The 16,058-nt window shown below is 55.4% G+C and overlaps 2 protein-coding genes across 6 annotated transcripts in view; one reads left to right on the top strand and one right to left on the bottom strand.

Annotated features, from left to right (window-relative positions):
- Positions 1-5,273, top strand: part of SYTL3 (synaptotagmin like 3) — an 81,334-nt gene extending 76,061 nt beyond the window's left edge. For 3 of the 5 annotated variants that reach the window (XM_019412689.2, XM_053904310.1, XM_019412687.2), the window contains 4 exons: positions 1,268-1,373; positions 2,362-2,467; positions 3,363-3,583; positions 4,944-5,273. In XM_019412689.2, coding sequence (XP_019268234.2) covers positions 1,268-1,373; positions 2,362-2,467; positions 3,363-3,583; positions 4,944-5,053 — 543 coding nt within the window. In that variant the 3' untranslated portion in view covers positions 5,054-5,273. The remainder of the gene's footprint in view (positions 1-1,267; positions 1,374-2,361; positions 2,468-3,362; positions 3,584-4,943) is intronic. The other 2 variants (XM_019412690.2, XM_019412688.2) reach the window with 1 other exon arrangement.
- A 276-nt stretch (positions 5,274-5,549) lies between these two features.
- The window catches only part of EZR (ezrin), a 50,893-nt gene continuing 40,384 nt past the window's right edge, over positions 5,550-16,058 (bottom strand). The window contains 8 exon segments of the mRNA XM_053904312.1: positions 5,550-6,880; positions 7,009-7,197; positions 7,199-7,261; positions 8,852-8,944; positions 9,296-9,456; positions 10,108-10,238; positions 10,532-10,695; positions 15,545-15,641. Coding sequence (XP_053760287.1) covers positions 6,716-6,880; positions 7,009-7,197; positions 7,199-7,261; positions 8,852-8,944; positions 9,296-9,456; positions 10,108-10,238; positions 10,532-10,695; positions 15,545-15,641 — 1,063 coding nt within the window. The 3' untranslated portion in view covers positions 5,550-6,715.

Below are 16,058 nucleotides of genomic sequence, written 5' to 3'. Positions count from 1 at the left end.
GTGCCGGGGAGGCCAGGAGAGGAGGAGCTGATAGATTTAGGGGTCTGCTCACAGGCCACGCAGGTAAGAGGAGAGCCAGGGGAGAGAGGTTCACCTTTCCGGGCAGCTGCTTTTTACTTTCTGTGCCAAGATCCAAGGTTGGGAGAGGGTACGGATGAGGTCATAGGGGAGGAGTGTGGGGCCCTGTCATCTAAGAAATGACAACAGGTGTGCCGATTGCCCCAAAGTCTGGCAGTGAGGCTGAGTTTCTACCAGGCCAGGGCAGGTCCTGTGTGCTGTTTCCTCTCAGAAGCCAGGGAGGCTGATTCGCCATCTCTCTGATTCCCGGCTTCAGTCCGGTCAAACCGCAAGGGTCTCCAGCCACCTGCTCCCTGTGCTGCTCTGCTCAGCTTGGTATCTACATCCTGGCACCTTACGCTCACCCTTCTCAGAGCCTAGTTTGTCCTCAGACATCCACTTGGGAGGTCTGCTTGGAATGCTTTCTCCTGTCCAAGGTCTGCCTAAGACTTAGCTGAAATCCCACCTCCTCCATGAAGGCTTCCTTGATTCTCCCTGCCAGACGTGCTTTCCCCCAGGATCCTGTACTTGGGTGCCCTGCCTGTCTTTTCCCTCTAGGACCCCTTGCATAGGGACAAGACTAGCCGCCACCAAGGCTGGTGGGAAGAGAAGGTGCCAGGCTAAAAGACGTCCCTCCTAATACCAGCTAATAGTGCCACCCCTCCCCCCACCCCAGCTCACCCTGCTGGATTGGGAGGGTCCTGCTCACAGGCCTGCCCCGTTAGTGCAGGTTTCCGGAAAGTGAGGGTGGAGGCAGCTTTATCTCATTTGGCACCCGAGGGCCAGCTGCCTGCTCGTGAGGCAGCCAGGAGACCTAGAGGCCAGTGTAGACAGGGGCTGGCCCCACCCTCTCCTAGGAGTCCTTGTCCTGGGCAACCGTTCCTCTTGCAGCGGGATGAATCTAGACCCTTCCTCTGCCCCTCAGGGTTAAAGATAGGATTGGCTTGTAGTCTGGCAAAATCACTCCAGACCAGAGAAGCCACCGGGTATGCAGGGGAGTGTGCTCAGGGCAGTGGAGTGGGAATGGAGAGTCCCCACAAAGGCAGGAAGGACCAGTCCCGCCATGGGCATGTCCACTCCACCCCAGGGCACTCCCCAACCTGCAGAGGCTTTGCAGGGGTGAGGCTAGTGGGGAAGGGGGATAATTAGAGGAGCCCAGAAAGTTCTGGGGGCTGAGAAATCCTGCCTATGCTTCTGTCTCTCGCCCCAGGCAGAGAAACATGAAGACAGCATTCTTCCAAATAATGGAGAACTTGCAGTCCGGGCCAAACTGGTCTTCCCTGCGGGGCCCAGAAAGCTCAAAGAGGCCCAAGAAGGTAGGTGGCCTCCAGCCCCACGAATGTTCATCTGTCACTGTGTCGCTGTCTCCAGAGCAACAGGTGGGGTGACGATTTCCTTTTCTGCCACCCGCTGAGCCTGCAATGCTCCAGTGACTTTCCAGGATCTGGGAAGCTCAGCCTGGGGAGTGGGTTCTTGGAACCTATGACTTGGAACGGAAATGAGGGGCCAAAGAGGCCACCGCGCCTTTGATGTCCACTTTGCGAGGCTCTGAGGACACCAGCCCTGGGGCTTTCCTCCCAGGGGGCTGGTGGTCTGGACAGTCCCCCTGGTGCAAACCACCCCGCTGCCAGCTGTCTGGAACAGGGAATGTTCCCCTGACAGCCTGCACGTAGGTTGGGAGTGTGGCTCCTTAGGAGAACCAAGAGCACATCTCAAGGCGCTGGGGCCTACAAGGCTCTGCGTGAATGCACACCGGCTCCCAAGCAGGGAGCTATTGCCCAGCAAGATAAGGGATCAAGGGCAGGCGCTTGAGGTGCTTACAGATTTAAGTGAAATAAAGTGGGGCTTATGGAAGAGAGGAGGGTGAGGGGGACGAGGGAACGCGTGATCCCATGATGCGTTTAGTGACCTCTTACTTGCCTGGAAGAGGAAGGTCTGTGGCCAGAGCTCACAGGGCCACCAGCAGGCCAACCCCCTAGAAGAGAGGTCTTGGGGCCCCCACATCCCCCCCAAACCACCCCCTGCAGCTAGACCGAAACCCCTACAGCCTTCCTCTCCTTGGGTCCCTCTTTACTATCTTTGCAGCTTCCATTCTTGGATTTGGGTGATCCCTCCATCCTGTCGCCACGCTGGCCTTGCAGTGGGACAGCATGTGAACAAGGCCAGCAGAGCCTTCCCCCAGTGGATGTCCTCCTCTTCCCGTCTGCTCCCTTGGGGCCTCAGGGCTCTAACGTCCTCTTGCTGTCGGTTTTGGGGTGCCACGTGGAGAAGTGGGGCTCACAGCAAATGCTGCTTTCCTTCCAGGGACGGGAGATGGGCCATCCCCTAATGGTCAGCTTTGTCTGGTCGTGCTGGGAGCCAAGAATTTACCTGTGCGGTCAGATGGTACCCTAAACTCCTTTGTTAAGGGGTAAGTATTCTATTTAATCAACCATCATTTACCGATTCCCGGAAGCTACAGGAAACACCAGAAAGGGCAAGCCATTTTGAATTTGTATTTGAGCTTTCCTGGGAAAATCCGACACTGTGTTAAAGACTCCGATTTCCAGAACTCAGGGGATCTGGCCGTGTGGAGGCTAGATCTGGAACACTGCATTTTAACCCCAAACCCAGATCTTACTGGTTCATATAATTGCATCAGAAAGTCAGCCTTTCCTGGCTGAAACAGAGCTTGGAAAAAAGCAGTGCGTTTGACACACATTCCCTCAGCTTAGCGTCTCCTCCTGGATTAACAAGAAGATGGAGTCTGTTTATTTCATCCTTACCCACTACAGGTGTGCCGGTGTCTCTAAAAGTAAAGCAACACCATTAATTACTATACAGAATTGCTTCGTCCCCAGTGACATAATGGAAAAATGGGGGCTTACCGTGTCAAGACAGCACTGAGTTCCTATCCTCAGGCTGCCACATAACATATGGCCTTGGGCGACTTATGTGGCCCTTCTGCATTTACTTCCTGAGAACAGGGTTAAGGGGAGAGAATGTGTGCGCGGAGTCCCCGTCCCTGGGTAGCAGGTCTAAAGCCCTGCTTTGCCTGGTGGTAAGCATTACCGAGGAGGGGGGATTACGATGAGGGGCCGAGTGGCCTGGAATCCCAATTACCCTTAGCGTCTGGAGCAGACTTTAGCCCTAAATCCGGAACATCCTAACAAGAGGTCACATGGCCAATCTTGCGATTCCCATCCGGGTTCCCGGCTTGGAATTTTTCTTTTGTGGTGGATTTAGCCCTTCCGGAGGGCACTAGGGGTGGAAGCCGGGCAGGACAGGAACTGCAGAGTCAGGGTCTCTCTCTCTCTCTCCTGCAGCTGCCTCACTCTGCCAGACCAACACAAGCTGAAGCTCAAGTCCCCAGTCGTCAAGAAGCAAGCTTGCCCCCAGTGGAAGCACTCCTTCACGTTCAGTGGCGTAAGCCCTTCTCAGCTGAGGCAGTCCAGCCTGGAGTTAACCGTCTGGGACCAGGCCATCTTTGGTGTGAACGACCGCTTGCTGGGGGCAGCCAGGCTTGGTTCCAGTAAGTCCGTCCGAGGTATTTATTGGGCCTAAGCAGCACGGTTTATCCTTAGCGACTGTCTTATGTGGTTACCACTGAAAGGGCAATCGTGCTTCCATGATGACAGGTGATTTGACGGACTTGGAAATGGCCTAACTCACCGTAATTAAGGAGATGGCCACGTCTAGTTCTTACTCTACAACTGAGCTCTGATAGAGAAGCATTTCAACAATTTAGATCAGATGTAGATGTGCTAACGACACGAAAATGATAGGCTTCAAAATGGGCTGGGAACAGTACTGGCTTTTGTTTGTGGTGTCCATCATAAAAGGATTATTTTCTTACGGGAAAATACCTTAATCCAAACAAATGGCGACTCAAAGTAGCTCAGGAAGAGTGGGACGAAAGGGTGATGCTCCTCGGTGTTGCTGGGCTGGGGTGCTGCTGGCTTTGTGGGGGAGGCGGCCCTTGGTGCAGAGGGCTCACACACCCTGGCCCCTGCCCACCAGTAAGTAGTGCCCCTCAAACACTGTGCCAACCAGAGACACCTGCACCCATCTCCAGAGCCCCCCCTCCCCCTGAGGCCCTCTGAAGACAAACCAGAATCATCGTTCGATCGATTACTGTTTTGAAAGGAACATTGTTCAAGGCACACCCCCTTCCCGTCGGGATTCCTTTCTGTCTGCAAACCTGGCTCCCAATCTGGGACACCCCCTCCCCTCGATCCACAGCCACAGTAATGTATTAGGACCGTCCACTCACCTCAAAGAGCCAACCCACCAAACGCGCCCCCTCCTTTCAAACTATGGGAAAGAAAGCAGCTTTGGGCTCTGAAGTCCGCACAGGATTTAGGAAGGGAGGCCCGAGCGCGTTCTGTTCCGAGTTTCGTATCAGGGCAGAGGTGGTCTTGCCCTTCCTCACCAGTGGTTGGCATTTTCATATGGTCTTGAGGTGAAAAACGCTTTAAGAGGTTTGTCTTCGGCTTTTTAAAATACTTTTTAGAGTAAGAGCCTGAATGGGGGAGGGGCGGGGGAGGGGCAGGGAAGGGGACAGAGAATCTGAAGCGGGCTCTGTGCTGACAGCCAGTCGAATGCTTAACTGACTGAGCCACCCAGGTGCCTCGATTGTCCTCCTTTTTAAAAAGCCAAGGTGAGGCGCCTGGGTGGGTCAGTCGGTAAAGCGTCTGGCTCTTGATTTTGGCTCAGGTCACGATCTCACGGTTCATGGGTTCGAGCCCCACGCTGGGCTCTGCGCTGGCAGCACGGAGCTTGCTTGGGGCTCTCCCCCCCCCCCCCCACTCGCGCTCTCAAAAATAATAAAGCCGAGGAAAGGGCTGGGAAGGTGGCATGTCTCGTTCCCCCCCCATTACTGATTTGTCACCTCACTGCCATCGCAGAGGAAGACGCAGCTGGCGGTGTGGACTCATGCTCTCAGTCAGAGCTTCAATGGCAGCAAGTTCTTTCCAGCCCCAATCTGTGGACAGACCTGACACTCATTCTTCACTGAAGCCAAGGTTCCAGTCTGCAGTGGGAGTCTCGAGTGCCGCATGCCAGAAGGTGGCTGGACGCGTGGCTGTGGACACTCGCCGGCTGCAGCTGTAGCGAGAACATTCCTCCACACCCCCACGTGTATTTATGTTCAACGGCTGATGGTATAAACATGAGTCTCGGGTTGGTTTTGTGCTGATGTGTGGAAATGGTCCGATTTCAATAAATGGTCAACACTCCCCTCTGTCCCCCGGTGCTTATCAAAGAGTGAAACTTATGGCCTATGCATTTGAAAGAAACTTTAAGAGCCCTGGCAGGTGTTAGGTCCCTCGCGGAGGCAGATCAGGCTGCCCCAGGGAGTGCCGAGGGGACCCCCGTTTCGGCTCGGTAAGTGCCAGGGTCCACCCGAGGGGCAGCAGCAGGTCTGGAGAGCACGGCCCCCGGGGCCGCTCGGATGCAGAGTCCGACGAGGGCCCTCCCACCCCGACACATAAGTACACACCCACGGCCACGTCTTGCCTTGCACATCTTTTTATTTCTCAATCTGTGGTGCGGGGTTCATCTGCACAGGACTCTTGCCCGGAAAGGCAAAGGACACAGCTGAGCGTGACAGGGCACCGGTGGCGAGACCTGGCATTTCAACAACTTTTCGAGGAAGCGGTAGGTCAGAACAGGTTCTCCTTGTGGGAACGGAGACCGGACCAGGTTGGAAGAGTCCCTTCATAGCTGGGGCCTGAATTATCCGAACAGCATGTGTGCATGGTTTCAAACAAGAAGCTCGGACAGAAAACCGAGCCGTGCATAGTCCGTTACGTGCACAGAGAGCAGAGTGAAAAGTCATGTTCACAGATGTGATTATAGCAGTTAATCAACCTCATCACTGCCCTCACGTCACATCACCTGCCATGGTTGCATGGTTTTTAATGTGTAATTCTTTTATTCTGTAAAAGGTAACAAAATATACAGAATGAAACTTTCCCTTTGTAAAACTAATGTTACAAACCCATATTGTCACATATATAAATACTATTCTCGACAGCTGATCATTAATTGGTGTGAGTCCAACAGGGTAGCCCTCTGTTAAGCAAGAAAACAAAAGTTCATCTAAGACTGGAGTGTCCTCCCTGTTGATCCCGAACTGGAGGAGGGGAGGAAGAAAAATCAGTGTGTGCACTGTGTGTGAGTGCTTTAGACTCGGTTTTCAAGATAATTTTCACCCCTCAAAAAACAAATATACAAAGATGGATCCTTCACAGAAATCAGAAATCAACTTGAGCTAATTTCAAATACAGAAAAAAGTATGGCACAGAATATAAGCCACGATGTGGTTTTAATTACAGGGAATCTCGTATCACACATGCCAGCATTGTCTTTACAGGCATCTTTCCTTAATTCAGTCCTGCTGTAGGCAAAGACCAGGAAGTGATTCAATAACAGTAATAATGAAACCAGGCCTGTTTGGCACAATGATACAATTGGGAAAAATAAACCAGGGAAGCTTCCACTGATCCCAGCCCCAGAATATCCCCGCTGACATAACTAACTGGACTTCGATGGGGGTGGGGGAGAATTCTAGATTTAAAGAACTACAAATGCAAGCTCTGGAGTCTGCCAGCGATCCCCCCACAAAGCCCAGATGTGAGGCCCCACCCCTGTGCCCCACCCCACCCCAGTCCTGGCCTCACATGGCCTCGAACTCGTCGATCCGCTGCTTGGTGTTGCCCTGCCGGATCTGACGCAGCGTCTTGTACTTGTCCCGGCCTTGCCTCATGTTCTCGTTGTGGATGATGTCGTTGTGGGTCCTCTTGTTCTCGTCCCTGGCCTGGGACAGCTCGTTGGTCAGGGTCTACAACGTGAAGCAGCACAGGTCAGGCACGACCAGGAGAGGTGGGTGCGGGGGGGGGGGGGGGGGGACAGCCCCAGCGCCACCCTGGGAGACAGGAGGAGGGGCGCCCCCCGGCCCGCTGCCCTCACCATCAGCTGCCGCTGCACCCGCTCGTTCTTCTCGGCCTCGGTGATGCGCTTCTCCTCGTTGCGGTCATCCAAGATGCCCTCGCTCGAGAGCTCGGCGCTGTAGCCCGTGTGCTCTGCGCCCTCGTCCTGCAGGCTGTCCTGGACGTGGTAGCTCACCGGCTCGTAGACAGGGGGGGGCGGGGGCGGGGGGGGCGGTCATCACCAGGTGCAGCTCCTCCTTGGTCTTCACCAAGTCATCCTGGGCTTCTTTGGCCTTTGAAAGCAGTCGGGACACAGGTGACCACTCGTCACGTGGAACCACGTGTTTAGACCATCTTTGGAAGAATCCCCTTTTCTTAAGCCAACGAAGGCTTCTGCACCTCGTCTCGCCACTCGCCTCCCCTTCCCCTGGCGGGCTGGGTGCATGAGCCTAAGCGGCACGGAGCGGAGGAGGGGACCACGTGTCCCTGTGCAGGGTCTGACCAGCCTCTTCCCGAGTCTGGGGCTCCAGATCCTCTGAGCAGTTCTCAATCGTGCCCAGGGCACAAAAAAAACTGATGCCAGGGGGTCGACTTTAAGAACCATAGCTTCTTAGGGCGCCTAAGTAGCTCAGTTGGTTGAGCATCCGGCTTTGGCTCAGGTCACGATCTCACGGTTCATGAGTTTGAGCCCCACATCGGGCTCTGTGCTGACAGCTCAGAACCTGGAGCCTGCTTCGGATTCTGTGTCTCCCTCTCTCTGCCCCTCCCCCACTTGCATTCTCGCTCTTAAAATTAATACTAAAAAAATTTTTTTTAAAAACCCCATACTTTTCTTCTGTGCCTAATTCTAGAATATGTTCATTGTATAGGTTTCTTAAAGGGAACTTACTAAACAAGAAACCCTGTAGCCACCAGAAAAAGCCACTATAGTGTTTTAGAGTGCGGCTTTGTTCTCCTTCCTGGTGTGGCCACTCTTCATTAAGCTCCTCACTGCCTGCCTGCACTGTGTTCAAGCACTTTCCTACCTGCCATTACCCCTAAACCTTCCGGCAACTTCTTGGCGGTACAAATAATCATGCCTACCTTGCTGCCACTCCAGCCCTGGAGATGAGCTTAGTTCGAAATCAGCTTTTGCCACTTAATACCTTATAATGAGTGCTTTGTCCAAAACCTAAAGACCGGAGATCTGCATGCAACTTGGGTTCGGGGCGTGGGGGCCGAATGGTGAGGGAGGCACCAGGGAAGGACAGTGGGAGGTCCGTGTGGGGGGCTGTCACAGCTCAGCAGATGACTACACGGAACCACATCCAAAGCTCCCCCGGGGACCATGCTTTTCCGCTGGGTGTGGGGGACTCCCAGCTGGAGAGACCGGCTCCCCGGACACTGCAGCGGAACATGGTTCTTACTGTTAGAGCTACAATTCATTCAACCCCCTGCAGGCTGGTCCTGAGAGCAACCTTACAGGTTGGCTATTAGTCCTGATCTGCAACGAGGAAACTGAGGCTTGGAGAGGTCAGGCCCCTGTCCTATCACACAGGGAGGAACAGAGTGGAGACCCTTGCCTGCATCCTGAGACCTTGAGCCTGGGCCTTTGCATGGTGCCACGCTGCATACGCTAGGGGTCGCGAGAGGCAGGAGGCCTTGGGTGGCCCGTTGCCAGGGGCACCCACGCAGCTGTGTCTGAAGCTGGCGCCTGATGGGGCCGAACGGTCTGAGGCAGGGGGCGGGGGCACGGCAAGGTGGGCGGAAGTGAACCCGAGGCTCCCTGCCGGGCAGACTGAGCCTGCCCCCGGGGTGCGGGGTCTGGCTCACGACCTGGGGCTGGTGGGGGGGGGGGGGGACCCCGTGTGCCGCCAGCCCCAGCCTGGTGCACGCGCACTCACCCTGTGCTGCCACTCCTCCACCTCGTCCTCCTTGCGCCGCCGGGCCTCCTCCAGGAGCGCGATCTTGGCGGTGTACTCGGCCAGCTCCGCGGCCTGGCGGGGCGCACGAAGCTCCGGTTACCGCGGGGCCTGTGGCCAGAGCCCTCTTGCCGACGGACGGCCACGCGTTTTGGCAACTGGCCCCGTGGGCAACTCAGCCTCGTCCCCGCCTCCTCCCCGGCCGCTGCTGCCCACTGTGTCCTCGAGGCCTCGCTCGGACGACCACGGTGGAACCACCCGAGGTCCACCCACCGGGACGGCCTCTCCCACCGGGCTGAAAGCCCTCGAGCAGGTGGGTTTTCCGGCCACGGACACAAAGGACGGATGATACAGCGGGTGTCACTGTGTCATCCCCAGAGGCGGCCTCTCCGTGCTTCAGCCTCGTGCAACTCAGGGAGCTCGTACCAGCTGCTCCTGGCTCTTTATCTGATCCGCCGCCTGCCGCTCCAGCTCCTCCTTGGCCCGCAGAGCGGCCACGCGGTCAGCCTCCAGGCGCTCTGCCTCCTCCTGTGCACGCTTCCTCTCCTCCTCCAGCTGCAGGGCTCTCTGAATCTGGTCCGAGAGTTCTGGAGAGAGGGCACAGACCCAGGACTGCTCGACGGCTTCGGCCAGGGGCCCCGAATTCCCAGCCCAGAGGCACGGGATGGGGGCCGGGGCGGGAACCACCCCACGGACTACAAAGCACTGCACCGGGGCCTCTGCTTCCACGGACACCGAAGGGAAAAGCACCCTGGGGCGCGTTCCTGCTGCGCACATCGGCATCTTCACCGTGGTCAGAAACTGCTGTGCAGGGTTTCTCCCTCCCGGCCAGGGCCAGGCTCTCCTGGCAAATGCAGAAACCGCACCGCCTGCCCAAGTGTTAGTTTCTAAGACAGGCCAGGGCCACGTGGCATGGTTTGGGCAGTCACTAGCCGTGTGACCTTGGGCAAACTGTTTTACCCGCTAAACTTTAACATCCTCAACAGGAAAACGGGGTAACTCAGTACTAACCCCAAAGGAGTGAGGAATGGAAATTTAAACGGATGATGTGCAGAAAGCACTTAGAACCGTACAGAACCATCCGATCCAACCCCTCGTCATCGGCTCTGGTCCGCGAACTTCTACTGTGGGTGCCGTGTTCACCGGAGACCATCCTGGCTGTGAGCGTACTGCCCCGGCCACCTGGCCCTCGCCGTGGGGACGCTGGCCTACGGCAAAAGTGCCCAGCACACACCCACCTTTCTCTGCCTTCTTGGTTTTCTGCTCGAAGTCCTGCAGCCTGAGCATCAGCTCCTCCTTCTCCCGCATCATCTGCTCCTTCTCTCTCTCCACGGTTTCTCTCCTCTTCTTCTCGGTTTCCAGCTGCTGCCTGTTGGGGGGCGGGGGGGGGCACGGGAAGGCTAGGAGCTGGCAGGCACTTGCCATGTCACCAGTGCCCAGTCCAGGACCGCCCTCCAATGGAAGGGACTCCGCCGTGGCAGCAGCGACCCCCAGCGCTACCGCCCCGGGGCCCTCCCGCTGCCCGGCCCGCAGCGAGGCGGCTCCACCCTCGTTGGCCAGGTGAGGTGCCCGCGGCTCCTCCGATGGGGAAGGGCCCGGGTGTCCCTCGGGCAGTGAGCCCAGGCAGACGCCGCCCCGCCCGCTGGCCTCCCTCCCGCTCACCGTTCCAGCTGCTTCTGGTGCTTCTCCTCCCGCGCCTGAGCCTTCATCTGTTGCACCTCGATGGTGTCGGGCTTCCTGCGGCGCATGTACAGCTCGTGATTGCCCATGCACAGCTGCAGGATCCGCTTGTTAATTCGCAGGCGGGGGGCATAGAACACGAAGTCCTACAGAACAGAACAGGGCCGACCCTCAGGGGGAGCTCCCTCCTCTGGCTGTCTTCTTCCACACCCGACTTCACAAAGTTCCGGATAACCTTTTCCAAAAGGACAAATGGGGCCACAATGGGGCTTCAAGGAAAAGCCAGGGACAAGTGGCCAGACAGAAAGTCCCTGGTGTCACCGGATTTGGATTCTCCGGAACAAAGGGAGCAAGTGTGTGTGGTCTTTGCGGGTGTACACGCGCACTGAAACCCCTCTGGCTGGACTACGAAGCCCCTCTCTAGGGCAGGGGGTCTTACGGCCTTGGGAAACCCAGCACCCCGGTTCCCGTGCTGCCTGGTCTGCAGGTAACACCCATCCCCAGCAACCCCAGAGCCACCATCTCCAAGTCTTGCCTGGGGTGCGGCTTGTCTCCCTGCCTCAACCGTCACCTCCTACACTGCCACCAGCTGTCAATCGGGTCACTACCGGATGCCTGACGCCAGCCTGTTTAGCTCCAGGACCAGGTACAAATGCCGTGGCCGGGCACGCGTGTGTGGAGGCTTCTGGCTCTGGCTCCAGCCTACCCCTTGTTCACCTGAACTGCACTTTCGTGCCCCCAAACAGATTTGCTCAAAGCATCTCTGCTACTTGGGAAGTACTGTCCAATCCCATAAACCCAGGGGTACCGGCACATCAGGAGACGGCATGAAGCCATCATCTCCGGTCTCTGCGACCCCTCCCGTGCCCCCTGCACTTGAGGGGGTCATCCACACTTTCCTCGGCTGACTTGTATTGGTCTCCATCTTCCACTGGACAGGCACCTCCCTTGCCAGCAGGCCTGTGTTCATCCATCTCTGTCTCAAGGACCCAACTAATACCCTATATTTACCAGGTGCTAAAGTTTACACAGCGCTGCCACGGCTGAGCCTATGACCTTGAGTGAGTCATTTCCTCTGAGGCTGAACACTGTCAGCTGCACAGTGGGGAGGACAGTAATCTAACTGGACTGCTGAGATGATTAACTCAGATCCTGTTTGTCAGGACTCAGAATGGGGTCTGGCAGTTGAGAGGCTCAGACAGAGTGCTGGTTGCCTTATGAAAGCGGAACCTTTTTGAAGAGAACAGACCAAACAAAGCATCCAAGAACGTTAGGACTATGAGCACAGAAGTCTGGGATGTGCCACAGGGAGGACACACGACTTTGCCTCCTAGCTCCAGCTACTGCTGTGATTAATGCAGGGGATGGGAGGGGAGAGAGGGTTTAGAAACTCCGGTGAGAAGTTGTTTTTAAATGCCAGTCTGCTTCCGCTTTTTTCCCCTTTCTCTTCTCAGTACGGGGCTCCTGGCATCCAGATTCTGACCAGGGGAAGGGGAACAGGGGAAGGGTAGATGAAACAAAGACACAGCAGCTTCTGCAACCCGAAGGGACATGCCACTGAGCTGAGCAACACGCCCCCGAAGGCCCTATGTAGCCTCTCTGTTTTTTCATCTGTGCCAGAAATGCTGGAAAGACAGTAATGTTGAACCCGAGAGCCCACGGAGTTCCCGGGGGTGGGGGGCTCTCCTCGGGCTTCCACACACTTGTGACGAAGTCATCGGGTTTCCCAGGGAGTGTCTGCAGAGCTGGGAGAAGCAGGTGTGTTCACCGCGCACCTATCTCTGTTACACAAGAGAAAACGATCTTCTGTTAGGGCCGCGCGGGCATGCTACCCAAAAAGATGTCGACTGTGGCTAAGCGTTGCAAAGGAGCTCCGATTAGCACCAACTCCTCCTTACAAAGACGTCAAGGGACAGAAACTGCGGTAGCGTCATGGCGGCAGGTGACCCTGAGTCAAGCTCTGCACACAGCCTGAGAGCAGAGGAAATTTCCTACGCTGCCTTTGAAGGAGGCTGGTTTCCGACTTCAAGTTAAAAGCAAAAACTGAAACCAGTATTTATTTAAGGATTTCTAAATCCAAGTACCCAGCCCATGCCTCCTCATGCAAAACCACACCACCAACTAGACCTGGGGCGGACTTTCCCAACCCTGGAGAGAACGGACGTCCTAAACCTGAAACTCGAGGCATGAGGCGAGTTCAAGGGAACGGATCCAAGTCCCTAAGGATACAAGAGAAGGAGATGGAAACGCAGCCGGAAAGCTGTGAAGCGAGGAGCCCCAGGAGCCTCCAGGAGGCAGGGCAAACGGCGGTTTTCCTAAGTTAAACAGGTAGCTGCCGGAGCCCTCACTCTTCCATGAGGCCACAGGGACAAAAAGCCCTTTTTGAAGGAGGCAGAGCCGGTCTCTGCCCCTGCAGGATGACCGGGCAGGGGGCAGGCTCCGAGCACTCTCGTGCTCGTTGCAGTGTCCCAGCCGGCAGGAGGAGAGCCAGCTTTTTTAGAAGGGACACGCCTGGTCGCCAGGAGCCCGGGCGACAGTGGCTCGTCTGTGAGCCTGCCACGGAAACTGCCCCCCACGAGTCAGCCTCAGCAAAGGAATCCTAAGCCACACCAGCGAGCCAGCCCGGACCTCTGGCGTTTCCTTGTCTGTCTTCTGGGCCGACGGGATTTTCTACGGCCCTGAGTACGGGGCCAGAAGCTGGGCAGTGCCGCAGAGGCAGGAAGGAGCAGAGCGACCCTGGCGAGGTGCAGAGGGGGACGGGGACGCGTCCCCTCAAACCAGCTCCTCACCTGGAACCCCTGCCCCCCCCGCCCCCCCCCCCCCCGGACAGGAGCCTGACAAGGTCGACCTTCTTGGTGAGGCAGTCCCAACCACCTGGAGCGGTCACACCGTCCCCCGTCCCCTCACCCTGATTTGTTACTAAATATAACCGCACTGTCGAATTCACAGCCGGAAAGCACGGTACTTGTTTTCACCCGTCTCTTGCACTAGAACGTGGACCATGAGGACGGGAACCCCATGCTGTGTGCACAATCCTACAAGAGCCTGCTCGCAGTATGCCACCAACCAGTGCTTCTCTCGCCTTTTCTTTAATCAGCGGCCCCACACAGAACTAGTATATAGTAAAAGTATGCTCAGCTGATTCAACCTTTGCTTGGAATTTTAAGATCAGGAAATATTCAGGAGGGAGGCAAACCATAAGAGACTCAACTAATGAGAACTGAGGGTTGATGGGGGGTGGGGGAGAAGGGAAAGTGGGTGGTGGGCATTGAGGGGGGCACCCGCTGGGATGAGCACTGGGTATTGTATGGAAAGCAATTTGACAATAAGTTTAAAAAAAAAAAAAGGAAATATTCTTCAGGTTTTCAAAAGCTAAACTTAAGCCGAACTAAGAAGCGCGCGCGCGCGCACACACACACACACACACACACACACACACACACACACTAATCCTTAAGTAGTCCAGTCCAGTATTCTTGCTTCTGCCAAACTTCTTTAAACAGTTTTGAAAACTGAGCACCACCCTGTGGGCAGACGGCAGCCTACCCAAGGACTTGAGGGTCTTCTCACTGTCCCAACTGCCCCACCTCAGGGCCCATGGTAACATGGGGACACTGTGACCCTTGGGCTGCGATGCTGCATGTTAACGTGGCCTGTTACCATGGAGCTCGCAACTCTGTATTAAATGCTGTTTTAATTGTAAATAACTGGGCAACTACCCACAGAGTAGGGGGTCAAGAGTTTACAAACAGCAGGAAACGTTTTCAATAAAGGAGAAAATACTTTCACAAACAGCGTCAAGACGTCTGTTTTTCACTTACGCCAGACTAACTGATACGTGGGGAGGGGCAGTTGGACAATAACGCGGCTCACTGTTCCACGTGGGTCACTCGTTGCCCAGCGGGGCCCCGGCCCAGAAAGGCTCCCGACGCCCTGGCCTGGACCACAGCCCATGTTGGCCTCTCTAAGCCCAACACTGTAACCAAGACACAAAGTCCTTTACGATCTACAGTTCTGTAAAAATCATAACAGGCTCACGGGATGAGAGAATCCTTTAAGTGACAGTTTTAAGAACCAGATTTCTGATTAGAAGACAAAATCCTCACTCATTCCGTCACACTACGGCATGTACGTCTCAAATCTTCTCACCAAATAGCTGAAAGCTTACACATTAGCAGAATCACCGATAAAACCGAATGCGTTTCCCGCACACACCGGTCTTTGCGGTTGTTAGTTAACAGTCTACGCTCTTCAGACTGCAGGAAATGAAGTCCCTTTTCTAGCTAAGTCCTCCCAGGAAGAGTGTCCCACCAGCCTCATCTCTGCAAGGACCCACTTCCCACATCAGCTCCAACGCGAAGGCACCTGCGTAAAGCGCACTGGAGGGGGCAGAAGGTGCTTGGAGAAAAGCAGAGGGGCACAGTCCCGGAAGAGAATGTAGGTGGGGGACAGGAGGACCCGCGGTGCTCTGGATGCAGGTGTGACTTTTCGTAATGCGGTAAATTGCAAAGATGGCTCAGAAAGCCAACTCAGGCCCTTGAGACTCGTGCCCCAACTGGCTTCCAGGGAGGTGCCGACGAGAGCCCCCACCCCAAGTACACCATCTGGAGGCAGGTTGGTTTTCCCACAGGAAAACGAACATTTCACAAGCCCAGAAACGCAACATTTCGTGAAATGCTTATCATTTGGTCAATGACTCAGAACTCTCCTTTTCTTCATAAGGAACGAAGCCCATTTGAAAACTTAGGGGATACAGTCAGCTAGCTTTTGACAGACACCTGGGCCCCAGCACACCTCTCCTGTAGCAGTCAGTCACATGATGCAAGGGGTCCCTGACCCTCAGTGTAACCTGCTGGCAGTTTGTTTACCCTGTACCACACAAGGGATCCTGAATATCACCAGCTCCTTGTCCCAGAGAAATCAGACTGTTACCCGGAAAACATAGTTGGCTATAAGAAAACCATAACCCCTCGCCTAGAATCCATAGAAACTTACGGGAGCCTTCTTGTCGATGGGCTTAATGACAAACTTTTTGTCATTGAAAGAGATGTTCCTGATTTCACTCCACGGAAAGCCAATCTTTGGGGTCAACCTGAGGTTAAAAAAGAGGGAAGGGGATAGTTAGATGTGTATTTGGATTGCAAATCTATTCTTAGAATTTTTATTTCAATTTGAAAAAGTATAAAGCCCAGGAAGCACAGTATATAACACACGTTGTTACCGGAGTTCCTACCTGTGCTAGGTGAGGTCAGGTCCAGGCTCCAGCAGACCTGCACCAGGCCGCCCCAGCCAGTAAGCTCCAGGTCAACTCGGATTCCCAACCCGGTGCACCCTTTCACCCTGTGACAGCTTGCACAGCCATCTCCTGTAGCCTAACTGGGTCCTTGTGCCCAGAACCCCACTTCTAGCCACTGGGTCTGATTCATTTCCCTTACAGTCAATCCATTCTCCTCTAAACTGCCAACACAGGAATCCTGTTTCCACAGGATGGAATCCAGGGGCCTCGACT

The sequence above is a fragment of the Panthera pardus genome, unplaced genomic scaffold (assembly GCF_024362965.1).
Source record: "Panthera pardus isolate Hobbes unplaced genomic scaffold, ASM2436296v1 HiC_scaffold_17, whole genome shotgun sequence".
Taxonomy (NCBI): Eukaryota; Metazoa; Chordata; class Mammalia; order Carnivora; family Felidae; genus Panthera; species Panthera pardus.
The sequence above is the reverse complement of the archived record's forward strand: the minus strand, read 5'-3'. Positions and strand labels throughout refer to the sequence as shown.